At 50.1% G+C, this 19,773-nt stretch overlaps 8 protein-coding genes across 8 annotated transcripts; 2 read left to right on the forward strand and 6 right to left on the reverse strand.

Moving 5' to 3' along the window:
• Positions 1–339: 339 nt before the first annotated feature.
• N7508_008002 (mRNA guanylyltransferase) lies at positions 340–1,572 on the reverse strand (the record flags this gene model as incomplete). The annotated part of the gene is made up of 1 exon (XM_058466066.1): positions 340–1,572. One exon carries the CDS (start codon positions 1,570–1,572, stop codon positions 340–342), a length of 1,233 nt encoding a protein of 410 aa, XP_058317394.1.
• Positions 1,573–2,307: 735 nt separating this feature from the next.
• On the reverse strand, positions 2,308–3,676 carry N7508_008003 (deubiquitination module subunit SGF73; the record flags this gene model as incomplete). Its single annotated transcript, XM_058466067.1, has 4 exons — positions 2,308–2,672; positions 2,734–3,366; positions 3,422–3,535; positions 3,649–3,676. 4 exons carry the CDS (start codon positions 3,674–3,676, stop codon positions 2,308–2,310), a joined length of 1,140 nt encoding a protein of 379 aa, XP_058317395.1.
• A 375-nt stretch (positions 3,677–4,051) lies between these two features.
• Positions 4,052–6,013, reverse strand: N7508_008004 (putative beta-ketoacyl synthase (Cem1); the record flags this gene model as incomplete). Its single annotated transcript, XM_058466068.1, has 7 exons — positions 4,052–4,213; positions 4,271–4,639; positions 4,693–5,046; positions 5,097–5,168; positions 5,230–5,337; positions 5,393–5,559; positions 5,962–6,013. The coding sequence occupies 7 exons, from the start codon at positions 6,011–6,013 to the stop codon at positions 4,052–4,054; spliced, it is 1,284 nt and encodes a 427-aa protein (XP_058317396.1).
• Positions 6,014–6,226: 213 nt separating this feature from the next.
• Positions 6,227–7,554, forward strand: N7508_008005 (agmatinase; the record flags this gene model as incomplete). The annotated part of the gene is made up of 2 exons (XM_058466069.1): positions 6,227–6,479; positions 6,572–7,554. The coding sequence occupies 2 exons, from the start codon at positions 6,227–6,229 to the stop codon at positions 7,552–7,554; spliced, it is 1,236 nt and encodes a 411-aa protein (XP_058317397.1).
• A 1,216-nt stretch (positions 7,555–8,770) lies between these two features.
• On the reverse strand, positions 8,771–9,562 carry cdc42 (Rho family GTPase CDC42; the record flags this gene model as incomplete). Its single annotated transcript, XM_058466070.1, has 4 exons — positions 8,771–8,833; positions 8,911–9,289; positions 9,373–9,492; positions 9,543–9,562. The coding sequence occupies 4 exons, from the start codon at positions 9,560–9,562 to the stop codon at positions 8,771–8,773; spliced, it is 582 nt and encodes a 193-aa protein (XP_058317398.1).
• A 1,939-nt stretch (positions 9,563–11,501) lies between these two features.
• Positions 11,502–13,562, reverse strand: mirC (siderochrome-iron transporter MirC; the record flags this gene model as incomplete). Its single annotated transcript, XM_058466071.1, has 5 exons — positions 11,502–11,591; positions 11,645–12,306; positions 12,358–13,092; positions 13,154–13,284; positions 13,342–13,562. 5 exons carry the CDS (start codon positions 13,560–13,562, stop codon positions 11,502–11,504), a joined length of 1,839 nt encoding a protein of 612 aa, XP_058317399.1.
• Positions 13,563–15,511: 1,949 nt separating this feature from the next.
• On the reverse strand, positions 15,512–16,099 carry N7508_008008 (uncharacterized protein; the record flags this gene model as incomplete). The annotated part of the gene is made up of 1 exon (XM_058466072.1): positions 15,512–16,099. The coding sequence occupies one exon, from the start codon at positions 16,097–16,099 to the stop codon at positions 15,512–15,514; it is 588 nt and encodes a 195-aa protein (XP_058317400.1).
• A 532-nt stretch (positions 16,100–16,631) lies between these two features.
• On the forward strand, positions 16,632–18,197 carry N7508_008009 (glycosyltransferase family 69 protein; the record flags this gene model as incomplete). Its single annotated transcript, XM_058466073.1, has 1 exon — positions 16,632–18,197. One exon carries the CDS (start codon positions 16,632–16,634, stop codon positions 18,195–18,197), a length of 1,566 nt encoding a protein of 521 aa, XP_058317401.1.
• Positions 18,198–19,773: the final 1,576 nt, after the last annotated feature.

The raw sequence follows: 19,773 nt of genomic DNA on the forward strand, positions 1-19,773 counted from the left end.
ATCCGGAGTTCGAGTTTAGCCGTTCCGCTTTTGGGAACAATGTATCATCTATACAACTGCGACTATATTACTGAGAAGTTTACATATTGTATTTTTGTCTGTTTACTGGATGGAAAGACCTTGAAAAGCATAGGACGCCGTCTCTTGTTTTTGTATCTGCTTCCCATTTCCCATTCCATTGTGCCATGGCCATGTATGGCATAGTCTTTTATGTAAAGTGATAAAGAACAATTCAACCCAACGCCAAGTGCCTTGCAGATAATCAAGAGATATGCAGAGAGTCCCGAGAAAGAAGTCAAAGATATGCGTCGAAGCAGGACAGCGAGTTTTTTCCCCCTATCACTCTTCGAATTTGCGCTTGACGCCGTTCGGATTCGGTGCCTGGGCTCTCCGTTGCCTGTCTGCATCTCCAGCAGCCATGTTGTTCGCGCGCTTTTTCCAGGCAGTCTTGATAACTGGCGCAAGACGGATGAGGTCATCTTCAGTGACGCGGTCCTCAATACTTTCAAGAACCTTCTCAACAGTCGAGATGTGGTTGGCATCGTTCTTGTCGTCACGGAGACGATGGTACCGCCATCGCCCTTCGGAATCCTTGGCACACTCGACAATAGTGTTGTCTAATGGAACGCCCAGAGCCTTGAGATCCTCCCATTCATTCGCATCAACGAACATCTCCCCGAAATGACGGTACTCGCCAGCATTGAGCATGACGAACAAATGAAAGATCGGAATAGCATCATAGTCCACATAGGGCTGAGTGATACCCTCAGACTCATCCTCAGTGTCAGGCTCAAGCATCGGGAATTCAAGACGCATACGGAAATCAATGGTATTTTCAGCTGGCGGCTTCCACTTGAGAATATGCTCATCTGTACCAATGCGGTATGGAGTACTGCGACAAGTAAAAATGAGACCGTCGTTGCCGTGGATTTTCTTAACCTTGGGAATAATCTCGCGGAACATCATCTCAATACCATAGCTGAACTGCGTAGATTTGTCCTCGACAGCAAAAGCGCGGTGTTGCTTCTCTTCTGGGAACTTGCGGTACATGGCATTGTACGGCCGGAGGACCTTCTCCTTGAAATATGCCAGACGCTTATCCAACGTCCGGTGCATGAGACTCTGTCCGTCCAACACGAGACAATCAAAGACGAGGTATTTAAGCTGCCGCGATCCATCTTCGTACGTGTCGTTGACGAGCTCGCCGTCGACTAAGGTGTCAACATGGTATGACTGGAACGTGTCATCGTTCGGCAGGGGGAAATGCAGACCCGGTACGAAGCGGTAGTCGTTCTTGCGATCGATCAGATAGTGAATCTCTGGTGCGTCGGAGTCTGGGTCTCCGCGCGCAAAGTACATCAGGCAGCGAATGCCGTCTGTCTTTTCACACACGAAGTAGTCCTCGCGCTGCAATTCCTCCAGGTGTTTCGATGAGAAGCTGACTGGTTGTGCGCCGGGGAAATTGAGGTTGTTGCGCCCGAGGAGAGTCGCGACTTCGCGGCGGAATTGGTCGGCCAAATCATGCTCGGCTTTGATTCCTATGGAATCTAGGTCTGGGACCGCGTGGCTCATTGTGAATGTTCGGGAGGTGTAAGAGACCGTAAATATCGGATGGTAGCTAGGCAAAGATGCCCAGTAGGCTTATGATTCCCTCAAAGGGTGAGAGGGGGTCGGGTTGCGATCAATTAGACTCGGAGAGCTAGGTGGAGTGATAGCTCAGAGGGCGCTGGCCCGCAATGACACAAGATGAGCTGGGCGTTTGGAGCTGGAAGCTGTGAGATGATCGGAGTAAGAAGGCACTCAGCGTAATAGAGCCTTGCTCGCGACTGTTATAACGACTCCAGGTTTCAAAGACAATGACTGATCGGCGAGCCGAATAATGATGGCCTGATGACTCAGGCCATAAATAACGTAATCTGAATAGCTTCAACTGCAACTGCGTGCTACAGTCTTGCAGTAATGCCATGTCAAATACTACAAGTACTACGAGTGCCACACCAAAAATCAAAGACCAATATGGAAAGGATTCAATTGCAATCTACTTTCCAAGCTTCAAATGTATGGCGCCAGCCGGGGTATCATGTCGTCACCTTTCAAACCAAAGAGAACCAGCCTGGGCCCATGGCCTATCCAGGGAAATCGCAGAAGAAGAAGTATGACAAGAAAGGAACGGAGGGGATGCGCTAGTAGGTAGTCCCTGCGCCCATGAACGCCAGCATCCAATATCCAATACACCAAGGGAACTCAAATCCAAGCGCAAACGAAAAAAATAGTTGTCGTAAATCATCATACAATGCGCCGGACGGATTATGTAGCAGTCACTGGGGTCTTGCGCGCACCAGAGACATCGGATTCCGCATTGGGGACCACGGGCGAGGAGGAGTTCATATCAGCAGCGACAGACTGGAAAAGAAGGCCACCAAATAGAGGCTGGCTGTCGTCGGCGGAGAAAAGCCCACCGCCACCGCGTACTCCCATTGCATGCGACATCTGCTCCTTGATGCGGACGTATCGGTATTTCGATTTGGTGGTGATCAGGGGATGTTGGACCAAAGGCTGGGGGTTAGAACGAGCGATAGCAGCCATTACAGAGTCTCTCTCTTCGTCCGAGTCAATAGGACCGTTGTTCTCGATATCTTCCTGTAGGGGGGCATTGGCATCGATTGCGGCCTCTGGATACGAATAGGTCAGTCACCCGTGGGCAAAATGCAAAGTAAGAAAGACACCACATACTCTGCTGGCGGGCCTGGTTTTTCTTCTGATATTGCTGAAGCAGCATATCGTAAGGCAGTGTACGACCAGGAACTGATCGCTTCGCACCCATGGAATGACTCTTGCAAGTCAAGGAACGAGCGCACTGCGCGCCGTTCGGCAGAGTAACACCGCATTGTTTCTCGACATCCACAGGGCCCTTGGGTTTAGCGGTCTTCGGCTTAGGCTCATCCTTCTTCTTCTTTTTCTTGGGCTCGCCTTTGTCGTCCTCATCGGCCTTGCGCTTCTTGCCCTTCCTGTCATCGGTGCTCTTGACGGCACTCTTCTTGGAGCTTTTCTGGCCCATCATGGCGTTACCCTCATTGTCCTTGTCGAGAGGATCGTCGTCTTTGTCGTCGCCGGCCTTTGCGCGATTTGCCGCGTCGCGTGCCTCCTTCTTCTTGCGCGCCTTTTCTTGCTTCGCCTTCAGACAACCACGGACATGCTCGGCCGCTGTCTGCTTGAGGGTGGGGCGCTTGCAGTGTTTGCAAATGACCGTTTCGATCAGATCTTCCTGGCGTGGCTTGCCAGTTGGGAACACGGAGACGATCTTGCCGTCTAGGGTAGGGAGAGGGGATGATGTCGGAGAAGTGTCGACAGGGCCATCTTTTGGTTCTGATAGTTTTCTAGAGTCAGTTGTGCTTGAGGGTCCGGGTCCGAGGAGCTGTACCATCTGCCTTTTTCTTCGTTGACGCCTTGGATGTCTTCTTCACCTTGATCTTGCCGGGCTTGGTGTCCTTGTCCGTGAAGGAGTAACCGGACGCATCAACCAGACTTCCCGGTCCTGTCGGACAACATGCTATTAGTTCAAGGCTCTTGCAGACACCATTCGCATTGATTTGTTATCGAAAGCGGCTCATGTTCGGCGCGCCTTCCGTCACAATCAGTACAACTTACCTCGACCAGGGTCACCATTGGTCGCCATGGTGAGCGCAAACTAAGAATAACTCGAAACACAAAACGCTCTCGGGTTTGCACAACGAGCGTTCTGTACAAAGACGTGGGGGGTGGTTCTCTTGGATCAGGTCAAGCATCCGGAGTCAAGGTCGGGCTGGGGCTCCGCATTTGGATGGGTCACGTGTTATATGCTATACTGCTGCATCTCGAGTAATAATTGCCCTTTATTGTTTGGATTTCTCTTGTTGGGGATAGTTATGAAAGCAGTATAATTCTATTCGCTACTTATTTCAATAGCGCATCGATGATGGATGAGATCTAGGCCATCTGAGCACAAAGTGCCTCTGTCAAAACAACACCAAAATAATCTGGGAAAATATCATACAAAGGTGGAAAAGAGCCGCTAAGAGTACTTTGAAAAGCAGAGACTGCTGTTTGTTCCACCAAATCCAAAGCTATTTGTCAAAGCGACATCGATCTGTCGAGACTGAGGGTCCTTCGGCGCATAGTTGCAATCAAACCCATCAGCCAAACGTTCCAGATTGATAGTAGGTGGCATAGTGTTCTATATCTTGTCAACAAAATCCGTATCGAAAAATTCGGGACGTAAAGCACCACTTACCTCATGAATCGCAAGAACACTAATCAAAGCCTCGATGGCACCAGCACCACCAAGAAGATGACCAAGCGCACCTTTAGTGCTACTGACATTCACATCAGAAGCCTTCTCCTTACCATCCTCGCCAAGGAAAAGTGACTTGATAGCAGCATTCTCAGCAGCATCCCCAACCATAGTTGAAGTAGCATGTGCGTTGATATAGGCAACCGCGGAAGGACGCAACTGCGCCTGTTTCAGCGCCTTTTTCATAGCCATAAAAGCACCTTCACCATTTTCCTTGGGCGAGGTCATATGATGCGCATCACTGGAGCAGCCGTATCCTTTCAGTTCGGCGTAGATCCGCGCTCCTCTCGCAAGGGCGTGTTCTAGATCCTATATCAGGCATTAGTATAGAGCTGGCCAAAGTCGATGTTCAATACACGTACTTCGAGAATCATCACTGCTGCACCTTCGCCTACCACAAAGCCTCCGCGGTCAGCGTCGAATGGCCGTGATGCGCTTTCTGGTGTGTCGTTGAATGCTGTTGCTAGGCTTCTGGCTCGGGCGAAGCCGCCTATTGCTAATGGATGGATGCAGGATTCGGCTCCCCCGGCGACCATGACATCGGCATCACCGCAGGCAATGAATCGGGCTGCGTCCCCGATGGAGTGTGCTCCGGTTGTGCACGCTGTTGTTGCGGCATGATTCGGGCCCATGAATCTGTATTTCATGGAGATGTGCCCGGCTCCGAGGTTAATCAAAAGCTTCGGAACAAATAGCGGATTGACCTTTTTGTAGCCCTGTAAAACCGAGTCAGTCATAGTCTTCTCCCAAATAATGATTAACTGACGCCTTTTTCATAAGCTACAACTGTGTTGTAGATCTCGTCAAAGTTTCCAATTCCTGATCCCAAACAGACTCCCTAGAATAGGAAATTAGGACACATTTCAAACATAACTATTCGACATCAAAGGCACACATACCGTAGCCTCTCTCTGCTCAAAAGTCTCAGGTTTCCAATCAGCATCTTGCAGTGCCTCTTCAGTAGCAGCCATAGCGTATTGCGCAAATTGAGCCATCTTCCGCTCCTCCTACAAGAAAAATCAGCATCATAAAATGAATTCATCCAACAAGAACATCACACACCCCCCGACTCAACCACTCAGAAGCCATCCATCCACCATCCTCCCGACTTCCTTTGGGCACAACAGCAGCCACCTGGCAAGGCTGCTCAGCAAACCGCTCATCACGCTCTTTTACATTAACAATGCCACAGTGGCCGTCCAGTAGACGCTTCCAAGAGCGCCGAATACCTATACCGCACCACAGTCCATATTAGCAAATTTATTCATATTCGGAGGGAAACTCCGGAGCTCCATGCACATGTCAAATCAAATCAAACCATAGCATGACACGATCAAATGCACAGCACACATTCAGTATGGAGTATGTACAAGCGGACAATAAGCCGCTGCACTCTCATTGGCAAGACTTTCCCTTTCCGGAGAGGAGTGGGGACTCGAGGCATGGGAGAGTCCGGGGATGCCATGCAGCTCCGGCCAAGCGGCCAAAGCGAGTACGATAAGAAGAAGGGGGATGGGGCATTGGTAAGCTGGAGGGGGCAATTGCATGCATTGCTCGCAGTAAAACCGGCGTGTGCTCGCGCGCTCAAGCTCCAGAAGCTATTCGCAACTCGCAAAGAAAAGATCACTCACCCACACCGAGCGGAGTGACCGCCCCAAGACCCGTTACAACGACACGCCGCATGGCATTGTTGATAGCTATTCAGAATAGCTAAACACTGTATTTGTATTGTATACAATGTAGTTGAAGTGTAAGAAGGGAAAAAGAAAAAGCGGGCCACAGCCAAGAAAGGAAAGTCTGCACGACCGGGTGGCGCTATCTTCCTATAGGAAGTTCGGAGAGATATAGATACTGCTTGAATACCGAATTGCTTCTTCTTCTCTTCACTCCTACACAATGGCTTGGAAGACACTGCTCACACTGGCTCTAGCCAGCTCCGCGGCCGCCTGCTCGCACCACAATGATGGTGAGGTTGTGCCCGAACACGAACGCGCCGAGCTGCTCAAGAAGTGGGATCAGGAATGGTCGTTCTCTGGAATTGCCAGTTTCGCCCATCTAAAGCCTGTCAAATGTCTGATCGAGCCGGAGGAACACTATGACATTGCTGTTATCGGTGCGCCGTTTGATACCGCTGTTAGCTACCGCCCTGGTATGACTTCCCTCCCACAACCTATACTCTACCACACCAACTCCCCCCAGCAATCTGCAAGAAACAACATGAACAAGGCTAACACAACACAGGCGCCCGCTTCGGACCCCGCGCCATCCGCGCCGCCAGCGCCCGCCAAATGGCAGCAACAAGCTACAACACGCGAGCCGGCATAAACCCCTACAAATCCTGGGCGAAGATCACCGATTGTGGCGACATCCCAATCACCCCCTTTGACAACGGGCTGGCCGAGCGCCAAATGTACGAAGCCTTCCTAGAACTAGGCTCACGCAAGATCGTCAACAAAGCCCCAAAAGCCAACGCCGGCATTGGAGCCACCCACCCCAAGCTCGTAACCCTGGGCGGCGACCACAGTGTCGCACTGCCAGCCCTCCGAGCCCTGTACCAAATCTACCAGAAGCCCATAACAGTGCTCCACTTCGACGCGCACCTAGACACGTGGAACCCAGTCCGCTACAGCGCCTACTGGCAGAGCGAACAGACACAATTCAACCACGGCTCATTCTTCCACAAGGCCAGTCGCGAGGGCCTGATTTGCAATGCGACAAGCGCACATGCAGGTCTGCGCACGCGCCTGACGGGCGTTGATGCGGGCGATTATACCAACCCCGGGCCTGAGCAGGGCTTTATTCGGATTCATGCGGATGATATTGATGAGCTTGGACCTATGGGTGTTGTTGAGACTATTATTGCGCGCACTGGTCTTGATGCTGAGCAGCCTGTTTACCTTTCCGTTGACATTGATGTGCTTGATCCTTCGACCGCGCCTGGAACGGGTACTCCTGAACCTGGTGGTTGGACGACACGCGAGTTTATTCGTATTCTGCGGGGTCTTGAGAAGTTGAATGTTGTGGGCGCGGATATTGTGGAGGTTTCGCCGGCTTATGATAATAAGGGGGAGACTACTGCTCTTGCGGCGGCGCAGGTTGCTTTTGAGATTATTACTTCTCTTGTTAAGGCTGGTGTTGATGAGGAGCTTGGCGGTTGGTATGGGTGGAAGGAGCAGCTTGAGGCTACTGAGGCTGCTGGTGAGGTTGGTAAGGATGAGCTTTAGTTGTTTTGTTCTTTTGGTGTATATAGATGACATGATGTTGAATGAAGTGAAGATTGATGACTATACTATTATGGGTTTATGTGTTAGGAGTAAGTTATAAAGTAGCTGGTCCATGCTTTGATCTGCATATGGCAGAGGAACCTACAATCAACTACATTTGTCCAAGAGATACATCTACTATCTTTCTACTATCTTTCTACTCTCTTTTCCAAGTATATCATCTACTCATCTCAAGGAACCATTTCAAAGAACCATTCTGATTGAGTCCACCACCTCGACTTTCTAGATCCAGGATAATGTCGCAGGAAATTCACGTAGAGAAAAAGCAGACGCTTGTATCAAAGCGCAAAAGTCATGTCGATAGACAGAAAAAGCAGAAACATACGCAGAGCAAGCAAAATCTGCAAGGCAAGGTACAGGCACATCAATATCAAATCAGATTCCAGTTGCAGATAAAATGTGTAGATATCTCAGAGGCAAAGGCAAAACTAGGGGGGGGGGGGGGGGGGGGGGGATATGGGCATTGGGGGAAAGATCAGCCAGAAACATGACGCCCTGACGTCCAACGCCGGAGAGACGATGAGAGAGGTGAAAGCATGTGAAAGCATGAATGGGGTAATAGGGGTTAATGGAGCGACGCGACAAAAAAAAGGGGAGGAAAGGGTCGAAAGTGCTGTCGCTGAAGTCGTGAAGGAAAGAGGAGGTAAGTGACGTCAAAGGAAGGATGAGGAGCACGCGCGAGACCCCTCAATATCGGGATTTCGACAGGAGACGCAGCCAGGCGAAGCAAAACGCAGAAAAGAAACAAGCAGAGAGAAAGGAGATAAAAGAGGGAGATATGGCAAGGTAGAGAGGCCAGAGCTGGAAGTCCCGGGCATGCCAAACACGAGAGAAGAGGGGATCAAAGAACAAGGCAATTTCAAGTGGAAACGTAGACATGGAACCCGCTTCAAATAGCATCGCTAGCACAAAAGATCCCTCTCCCTTTTTTTGGTGTTGCATATTCATATCCCGAAAGACCCAGTCAAGCCAGAAATATTTGCCTCCCAATAAAACGTGAAAAGGAGCAAGAAAGAAGAGAAAAAGCGATAAACAAGGTTCATTTCATCGTAGCTGCTTCGAGGCGCACGTCAACCAGGCAACCCGACGCGCGATAGTTCGTCTGCGCAATCGGATCCCACCTGATCCGAAACAAAAAATTCAACCGTGAAGCGATTCACAGCAAACGGCAGCCCCGTGACTTCTTCTTCGGCGCGGGCTCAAGTGCCGCAACAATAGCCTAGAGAAAGTGGAGGTCAGTAACGGCGGTGAAGAGGGGGAAGATATCGGGCAGCAAAAAGTGGAGGAGATGGGTACCTCATCAAAGACATCCTTAAGCTTGTACTGCGTCAGAGCGGAACACTCGACGTATTTCACCGCACCAAGCTCCTTGGCCATGCGGTCACCATCTTCCTTGCGAATGGGCTGCATTTTCTGACGGGAGAGCTTCTCCCGCACACCGGCGTCTTCGCGCAAATCAGTCTGGGTGCCGACGATGAGGCAGGGGACACCGGGGCAGTGGTGGTGGACTTCGGGGAACCACTTTTCGCGGACGTTCTCGAAGGAGGCGGGAGAGGTGACGGAGAAGCAGACCAGGAACACGTCAGTCTGTGGGTAGGAGAGGGGGCGCAGACGGTCGTAATCTTCTTGTCCGGCGGTATCGAACAGTCCAAGGGTGTAGGGTTCATCGCCGATCCTGTTCATCGAGGCACACGGTCAGATATGAGACGTGGAGAATTGGGGGGGGGGGGGGGGGGGGGGGGGAAAGGATGCACTTACATGACAGTCACAGCGTAGTTGTCAAAGACGGTGGGCACATATTCCGAAGGGAACTTGTTCGTTGTGTATGAGATGAGCAGACAGGTCTTGCCTACTGCACCGTCCCCCACCACGACACACCTGGGGGATGAGTTAGCAGGGAAGGTCGGTCAAGGAGAGAGTAGACATACTTGATGGTAGCGACAACCATTTTGACACTGTAACTGTGGAAGTGGTTGGATATTGGATGGGGAGAAAGAAAAGTGGGAGACAAAAAGGGAGGAAGAAGCTGTGGTCTGGATTGAATGGGGCAACCCGCAGAGTATGGAGTCTAGACACCGGCACGGCTTGTACTGCAAGCGAGATAGATCTCTTTCACTCTTGAGCGAAGTAGCTAACTACTATACTACTTAGCAAACTACTACTAGAGGTATTTAATTGTACTCTACTACCCCTTAAAGAAAGCAATTTCCAAGGCGTTTCACGGGGATCCTCGGCCCCATCTCCTTTCCAACCGTTTTTAAGTCAGTTCTGGACCGCTACTTTAATCATTTAATTAACGAGTCTCTCCAAAACATATAACATATACTCTCCCTCCATCCTCCAGCCCTCTCTACAGTATTCAACCTCCCCTCCACCTCCCCCCTAAGCCCAAACCACCCCCCAACCCAAAAAAAAAAAAAAACCCCCCCCCAACTCCAACTCCGACTCCAACTCCACAAACGCCCTCCGAAATAACTGCCATACAATTCCGTACACCTAGACACACACCAACCAAGGACAGGAGCCAACGCAACTTACAGTGCTGACAGTACATGTAGGTACCAACCTAACATGAGCGCCAACAGAATGCATCTGCATTCCCGCCCATCGGCCTCCGCTCTCCGGCTTGGGTGCGGACGTGGGCTTGGGCTTGGGATCATAGCTAAAGGATTAAAGCCAAAATACAGGACTCGGGAACGGATGTGTCTGTCTGGTATACGTGCATGCATACATATGCAGGTACATGCACGGGCTATCTACATACGTGGTTGAATACGGGATAGGGGGTGGATAGGGGGATAGGAACGGGATTAGGAGGTCGGATATGAGTTGGTCACTGTCTACTCTCTGCTTTGCTCTGTTGGCGGGAGAGTCACTGTATTGTGCTCTAGAGTAGGGCAGGTGTGCATGTTGATTGTACAGCTGGACTGGACTGGACTGGGCTGGACTAGATGACATTGAATTGGGCTGGGACTTGACCTTGTTGTCTACTGACCGTGTTGATCAATGATGTACATGCACGGTACAATATCCAGTTGCAATGCTGCTAGCTGGTTTACATAGTCTATGCCTGTGCAGATATCTACCTGGTAGAAGCGGTAGCGTTACTGTGCCAACACGCGAGATGAACTCTCCCTGATAGAGAACGGTTGTTACAGGGAGATGAGCCGGGCCCACATAGCATCATCATGATGACTACAGGGCTGAAAGGCGCATCCCGGTTACAAGTACAGTACTCAGCAGACTGGACTGTAGAGAGAAGCCCGGAGTGGCAAGCCGGCCGTATTGGAATGCGAATTTAGTTCCGGTCGGAAGTTTGCTACTTTGACAGGTCAGTTTGGGGAGTTGCAGGGTGGCATAGGGTCTAGGCTGGGCCGGGGGTTAGGTAAGAGATGAGTCTATTGTACCTTGGTCATGGTCCGTGGTCTAGGATTGAAGGGTGATGAGTGATGAGTTGTGTGATGGGTGATGAGTTGTCTACTGTACACCTGGGCAGTGTGTTGCTCGGGCCAAGGATGCCGTATAGAATTAGGTCAGTTGTCCAGAACTTCATGTTTGGACCCACTGTATAGATCTATGGCACGGGTACATTCTCTGAAACGTCTAGAACCCACAAACCAAAACCGGAGTCACGCCAAATGCAAATGAGGATCTGGGTCTTGGTCCAGAATAGATAAACATGTACATGTAGATCAGAATGCATCGAGACTGTCTTGGACATGATAAAACAATCAATAACGCCGCTTGCTGGGTTGTATCAAGGTGCAATTGCAGTATAAACCACAAAAAAGAAAAAGATCGCACACGAAAGAAGATGGCTCAGTCATAAGATCATAAGGTCATGTGCAGAGGGTGATGCACACGGAGGAAAGGGTTGCCCATGGGTATTAGGTTCGTTTGGAGTGTTCGTCCTCGTGGTCAGGCTCTGCCTCGACTCGTTGGGGGTTCTCCTGGGGTAGGGAGTTGCCGTAGCCCATCTAGGTTCATGTCAGAAGAGATCGAAAGAATATGCCGCTGGGGTGTTGCTCACCTTGTCAAGTTTATAGTTCACCATCATCAGACTAAGTGGGATCAGGGGGAGGGTGGCAATGATGGCCAAACATAACAGTCGGTTCATGGTCTCTTGATAGGCGCGGTTGATGGCAATGCGAGTTGGAGATCCCACCGGGTACGATAGGGCCTCGGTCAACTTGCCGAAGATTTCACCAGCCTGGCCCTTGGTTTCTTCGGGAAGATACTTGAGAAGCTTGTGTGGGATGGCCGAGGACCAGACGGCTCCTGAGATAGCAGCACCAACGGCACCGCCCATCTCCATGGATGTCAAGAACATGGCTGTTGCTGCGGCGACTTCTTGGTGGCTGGCGGAGGCCTGGACACCTAGTTGGACAGGCACGTTGACTAGACCACCACCGATGCCGACGATAATTTGGGTTCCCAAGACCTGGAGGTGGGATGCACCTTCGCCTCGGCATAGAAGCATGAGGGCCAGACCGGTCATGTAGACGACACATCCGATAATCACGTAGATACGGTAGCGACGGGTATATTTGATAAGAAGGGACACGCTGAACGCGGCAATGGTTGAAGTAAAGGCAAAGGTTTGGGTGACGCGCCCTGCTGTGGCAACGTCGTACCCTTGTACAACCTGGAGGTAGGAGTACAGGTAGGGCTGAACGGAGAAGTAGAAGGCCACTGGCGAGGGTTAGTAACAAAGTTCGAGGACGGTTGTATTATGATACTCACTGAAATACCAAAAGGCCAATGCACAGCCTGCAAGAGCAGTCTTTTGCTTGAGGAGATGTAAAGAGAGCAGGGGCTTGGGTGCCAGTTTATGGGAAGCCTCCCAAAATGGCAGCACAATGAAGCAAATGACACCAAATATCATCATTACCAAGATACTAGGGTTCATCCATCCACCCTTCGCATTAGCTGCGAGAGTCAAAGGCACCAAAAGCAATGTCACAGCAGCAGACAAAAGAGTGAGGCCGCCCACATCCAGATCGTACCAGGTCCGACGCACGATGCTGAAAAAGTCCCCGTGTCGCTTAGACCGGGTCTTGATCAGATTCAGTCTCCGAGCCTTACGCTGGTTAAACAGCAATGACAGGGCCAGTGGCAGGAAGGATGCAGGTAATATAATAGCCCACATACCATATCCCCACCGCCATGAGCTGCTGCGCAGTACTGCGCCCGCGATAGTCGGCCCAAGCCATACAGTGACCAAAAATGGGAATTCGGGTAGAAGCGCGAGGAATGCACGGTTCAACAAATCACTACTGTCGGCAATGAACACTTGTTGGAGGATCTGCAAGCCTGTTGAGCCGGCAGAGTAGAAGATTTGGGCCGATGCGTAAGTTTGGACATTGGTAGAGGCAGCCATCTGAATATATCCCAGCATGTATATGAGGATGCTAACGCAGAATGCCTCAAATCGACCGAATACATCAGCGATTTTGGCCATCGGAGGTTTGATAACAGCTATTGCAAGTTAGTGATGTTCGTCTGCTTCCAGGGAGCGAGGCGGGGTAGTAAGTCCTACCATTGACCACATTCTGAATAACAAGAACTGTCGAGATCAACGAGTGCTTACTGAAAGCACTCGTCGCGTATGCCGACAGCGACATCACAGTCTGGCCTTCTAGCGACGTGCAGAATGCCATGAGGAATATACTTTGCGCCAAGTCAGTAGGGGTTCACAAAAGGCATGGGACTGCAAGCCACACGAACCTGACGTAGGCAATCATCAAAGACCGAGTTGTCCAGGTCAAATTGATGGCTTCAATCTTTGCGACTCCCTCTTGCATTTCATCCGGCGTGGACATTCCACTGGGCTGAGCCTCAACCTCATAGTCATCCTGTAACAGCTGCTCCCGCTCATTATCCAGTTGGTTATCGTCGGGATCCATAGTGCCGTAGGACGGTCCTGAGCGCGGATCGAGAAGGGGCATGTCGGTGATGCACACCGATATAGCTCAACGGAAATCTCGTTGCTGGCCAGAGTCCATAAAAAAATAGCAAGAGATCGGTCTTGGATTGGATAAACGCATATACAGCGGACGATCTTAACAGTGTTGATTAAGCGGCAGACAACAAAAAGAGTTCATGCAACATCAGGTGTCGGGGGCGTATCACATAAAAGGGATGGAATCTTGCTCTACTGAGCAAGTACTGGGCTGTTCAGCCTGAGCCAGCCAGGTCCACTTGAAAAAGCAACGACGAGCGAATCGGAGAGCGAGTCGGGAGAAGAAAAGAAAAAGAGACGAGAAATATGGGGCGCAAATAGGGAAGAAAAAGATGAAGCGCGCTTGCCTGGTCGATACCTCATGGAGAGCTATGTACGAAGCAGGATCCGGCAAGCAGCTATGGGGCGGATGGGTAGATCCGCCTTGGAGGGGGGCACCCAGGCTGTAAGGGGAAAGCAGGCCTGGAATAGGTCGGAGTGCAGTAAATGACACCGAGCCCGATCGTCGGTCGCACTTATGCACGTCGATGGGTCAGTAGCAGCAGAGCGTGAGATGAGAGGCTGAGGTCCGATCTCAGACATTCCAAATTAGGCGAGTCGGAGTCATGCTTTCTTGTCAGCCAGTCATCCGTAGTATAGTCATTCTCGTAAAGGTCGGAACAAGTCCAGATATGTGAAAAGAAGAGAGAAGAGTCAGAAAATTGGAAGTGGAGTGGCGTGTCAGGCACCTCCCGGTCTTTACGGGGTTGCGTTCGGAGCGGTACCCGAATAGTACCCGGACGGTACCTCAGTTCACAGTGTGGCATAGGCTGATTTTTTGGTACTGCCAAGTCACTCTTTGGTTCAGACCATCAGATATGATTTGATCGATAAGATGCAAACCTGATTCTTGGTTCGGCGGTTTCTACCGCCATTTGATTATTTTCGGCCTGAGGGTTTTCTTAAGGAATGTAAGGTGGGGTATACTCTAACACTTTTCTGTGAGAATGAAAAGCAGAAAAATGTCTTTTAATTCAACCATCCACTATCTGGCGTTAACATGCATTGCTACCCTCTTGCAGATCTTTTAACGGAGTATACGAGAATATAGACGGCATACCTCCGTTAAAGAAGAGCACGTCAAGGATCCGATGAAGCCGGCCGAAACTTACTTTTCCCTTTTACGGTCTGTTCTATAGTAAATCTCCACTATAACTCACTACAGTAAATTATAGAGTGGTGTGACCTCGGCAGCTTTGCGCCGGGTTAAGCCGTTACACCATCGAGAGGGAAATCTGATAAACTTTAATTAGGGCTACTCTACAGTATGTATTGCAGTAGTTGGGCAAAAGACCGGACTTGGCAGTGAAAAGAGGAAAGTACTCCCTTGACTAGTAAATTTCTTTCATTTTGTGGAGGTCCGAGAGAGACTAATCCTGTCTCCACTTGGCACACTGCAGTTTAATATAGTATGGCAGCTCTATACGTTTCAGGTTCAAATGAAAGCCCGTTGATCTTTCCACTAATGCATTTGACAGCTTCTGGTCACCCGACATGACAAGGCTACCAATCAACTGTAATGGGATTGAAGTCTATCCGTCTGTCGGCTGATCGACAGTATATCGTCTGTGGCATATACATATGGAGTTGGGCTCATGTCAAGCCAGCCGATCTCTCTATCAGATCAGAAACTGCCTATTCGATTTCATGTGCTTTTACATCCCTGTGGTCCCAGGCCATCTCGACTCGATGTGGCAAGATTGCACGCAGACAACAAAGTTCAAGGACTATGTACCATCTGCCTAGTTCGGTTACTTTTTACATTGCTAACAAATGTATAGACAGCTACTTGCAGACAATCTCTTATCAGCCCTAACAAACGTTGATCCCATTGATTCTTTCTAGAAGCCTTCGCCACCTATCACACACATATCTAACCATCAATATCCCACGAAATCATGCCTGATCTATAATCAAATGTCCAAAGTTGACAGGAAGCTCTCCACTCTCACTAGAAGGTCGAGCAGCATAAACACCAACCCAGAGGTCCTTCACACCCTTCTCCTCAAAAACCCAAGTGATCTCTCGAAGAGGCGACTTCTGCAGGCCCTCAACCAGATAAATCCACAGACTATTGTCCTGTTCTCTAACCATTTCAAGGGTCGCCGCACCACCACCAGAAGGCACAGGCTGCAGGCTCCAGTCCGCCCAGTTATCTTTTGCGACAGTGCTCAGGTGAGGTCTGCCATGGGTGAGCTCGATGCCGCTTTTCACCCACTTCTTGCCACCATCGGCAGTGTTGAGCACAAGTATCAGACCACCCTGGTCATATTGCTTCTCCCAAAGAGCGTTAAAGGCCACCCGGACCCGCTTGAACGACTTCAGCGGAATAGATTGGTACAGAATCGGGGCTGAGAAGCGGCTGGTGGAAGGTGGCTTGTCCCAGATGTCCGTCGAAGCTGGGGCATTAATGATGAACTCGGGGGGAGGGGTGCCGTCGCCTGGCACTTGAGCGGTTGAGTTGGCGAATTTGAATTGCGACATGGTGGGATATATGCAGCTGCGGGGAAGCTGTGGTATACTTGTAGGTAATGTATGTTCAGTTGCCACACCACGGACTAGTGTGTCTAGAGAAGATGTGAGAATTGAGTCCAGCGAGCACTGAGAGTAAGCAGGAAGAGAAATGAGGAGCAAAAGTACCCGGATATGGCTACGTCACTACATAGAGTATAATCCGGAAGCTCCCATCGGATGAGCGTGTTACACGGTTCGCCTTGTTGGGAGAGGTACTGGATGTTTGACGGAGGAAACGGAAGTCCCAACAAATATGACACTATTGGTCAACTATTCTAGCCATATACGCAGTTTCAACTTCAACTGCCAGCTTTCACAGAGTCGTCAAGCATGGCATCATGTACTTTGACCGTTCACGTGATATGATGACGTAAAGAGCCTAACAATTCGATCTGGAGATGACAGCGAGGCCCCTTTTCATATGGCAGCATTGACTTCTGTCGTTCATTTTTTGCAGCTGAATCTCGTTTTTGGGATGGGGAGACCCGACTGGTAATCTGTCATGACTACCCGCCTGCTTCATCCAGATGAATGGGAGCTCAATTCGCGGTCCTCGGTTGACTCGCAGGGAACCTTCAACCTCGACGAGGCCGATTTTGAATCCCAAGTTCCTCCTACATCCCCATTCAAAAGACACCGCTTGCCTTGGCTATCTCGGTTCTTCTCAACGACGTCAGCAGGTTATCACCGCCTGAAATCCAATTCCAGACCGGCTTTCGCGGGATCAAAACGACCGAACTGCTCCCGTCGCTTCTTGCTTCGCCGCGTTTGCTATATCCATGTTGTCTTCGGTATCGTTTTCGTGCTCGGTCTCTTCACGTCGATACTCTTCCCCTCCTATACACACCCGCCGGCGCACTATGCAACACTTCGCAAATCAGTGCTCGAGAAGTCATACTCTGGGAGAGGAAATCTACGGAATGAGAAGGTCTTTATCGCAGCCAGTCTATATGACAGCGGCGGCGAACTTGCAAATGGACAATGGGGAGAACAACTGCTAGAGTTGATACATCTGCTCGGAAATGACAACGTATTCCTCAGCATCTATGAGAATGACAGTGGCGAGGAGGGAGAACGTGCATTACATGAGTTAGAACAAAAGGTGCAATGCCAAAAAGCAATTGTATCTGAGAAGCACCTGGATCCGAACAGTCTTCCGACCGTGACTATTCCCGGCGGCTCAAAAAGAGTCAAGCGCATCGAATACCTCGCCCAAGTCCGCAATAAGGCCCTGCAGCCACTAACCGACAAACCGAACATGAATTTCGACAAGCTCCTCTATCTAAACGATATTCTCTTCGATCCTATTGACACCCTCCAACTCCTGTTCTCAACAAACGCAAACGAAGACGGCGTATCTCAATACCGCGCAGCCTGCGCTGTGGACTTCGACAACCCATTCAAGTTTTACGACACTTACGCAACGCGCGATTTGGAAGGCTACAGCATGGGGCTCCCCTTCTACCCTTGGTTTACAACATCCGGCAAAGGCGCAAGCCGACGAGATGTGTTAGCCGGAAAAGACGCCGTGCGAGTACGCAGCTGCTGGGGTGGAATGGTAGCCTTCGACGCCAAATATTTCCAGTCCGGCCCGCCACCTTCGACTCCCAATCCAGCGCGCTTCCGTTCTGGGAAAGATCTATTCTGGGAGGCATCTGAATGCTGCCTCATCCACGCCGATATTCAAGATCCGCAAACGAACGTCGATGAAATCACCGACACGGGAATTTACATGAACCCCTTCGTGCGCGTAGCTTATGACCACCGCACCCTCTCTTGGCTGGGTATAACCCGTCGCTGGGAGAGACTATACTCGTTCCTCCATAACCTGATCAACCATATCGTCGGTCTTCCTTGGCATAACCCCCGTCGAGCAGAAGTTCCTGGTCAGAGTGTACAAGAGACTGTTTGGATTCCTGACGCTGCCCAGGATGGCGGTGGCGCTTTCCAGACTGTTGATCGCATTGCTGGTAATGATGGTTACTGTGGTCGTCGTGGTTTGCAGGTTATTGTTGAAGACCGCAAGCCTGGACAGAAAGGGTTCGAGAATATCCCTGTTCCTTCATGAGTTTATTAATTTTTGAGAATTTGATACCCATTTCTTTTGGACTTTGCTCTCAACGATTGATGGTATGTAGCTTCACAAAGCGTAAAATATATATTCCACGTCCCTAGAGACTCTACAACTTGCATGAATTGCAGACTTTTCTGCGGCACTCCCCATGCCTGTACCATCCCTTGACAGTCCGAATAATAGTGCTTTGAACATTAAAAGCACGATCTAGTCCTCAGAGCAGTATCCAAAGAGCCAAAGAACACTCGAAATCCCCCCTCCACACCCCCTTGCCCTTCCCTTTCAACTATCCCAGCTATTGGCACGATAGCTAGAATGTCTTACTCTATACCCCCAATTCACCTTCCCCATCCCACTATCGACGCCACACCCACAAGCGACCCTCCCGCAAAATTAGACAATAGGGGCTTCTTAGCTCTTAGACAGAGCTCCAAAGATGAGACACGGGCCATTCTTTATTGAAATATCCATATTTGGAGACAAGCTAGTCTGGAGCAAATCCTTTCACGCATCTACAACCGACTCGAGGGAATGCAAGCACCCCAACAAACATAGACACAGCCTCAAAAAGACAAACACTGATTATCTCTTTGCTTTCCCCATCGTTTTCCCCACGCCGTTTCACTCTGAAAACGTCCACTGTAAGCCTTAACCTTAGTCCCCACCGACATGAATTGGTGAGGGTTAGGTCTCCAGATCCGAAACGACGAGTTCTTCAGGAAGAAGTGTTGAATTCGTTGGTTTATAGCTTTGAACTGAGTTTTTTGCACTGTCGCACCATGGGCAGCAGTTCGTTTCGGATTGGTATGTATGTAGGGGGCAAGGATGGTGGGTGGATCTATGTATGTTGTTGCGGTATCCACTGCCATTTTTGCAGAGAAACCAACCCGAGTATATGAATCATGCAGGGTATTGAGCAATTGGTTTATTGAGGATATCCGCGGAGAAAACCTTGAGTACGAGAACTATATCTACGGGATTAGGTTGGATGAAGTTTGTTTACATAGTTCCCAACCGCTCATTGAACGGCCGGGAGATCCGACGGACCAGTGGAGGGGTGAAAGGAAGATCACTAGATTGAAGAAACTGCAGAATAGGGAGTTTGGTATCTAAAGACGTCACATTCGATCCACACTGGACAGTGCCTTTCGACCGAGTGAATTCGCTCAGTGTTAATCTGGTCATGGGATTATCACCTCCTGTATAGGGCACTGCTTCATGTATGAGAAGACGTGCCATAACTCATCAGTCTGTGGAATAAACTATGCTTCCGGTATCCCGAGTCTTGCTTCTATGACCAGTCTCGCTGGAAAGTCGGCATGGCCGGATACGCACTTCGGCGAATACCTTGAGGAGACCGCGGTCCGAGTAGGGGTGGGGGATGCACCAACGATCTACGGTGCATGTATGTACACGTGCTGAGTACTGCTGTACTCGAGTATCCGTCCATGGGGTTCAGCTCCTCCGTTGAAGGGAAATCATGAATTGCCTCCTATACATAACTAGGTGTATACCCAAACGGTACATGTACATTGAGCCTTAGGCGTTCGATCGATGCGCCACTTGATCT

Source organism: Penicillium antarcticum (genome assembly GCF_028974205.1).
Source record: "Penicillium antarcticum strain IBT 31339 chromosome Unknown utg000008l_segment0_segment0, whole genome shotgun sequence".
In the NCBI taxonomy this organism is placed as follows: Eukaryota; Fungi; Ascomycota; class Eurotiomycetes; order Eurotiales; family Aspergillaceae; genus Penicillium; species Penicillium antarcticum.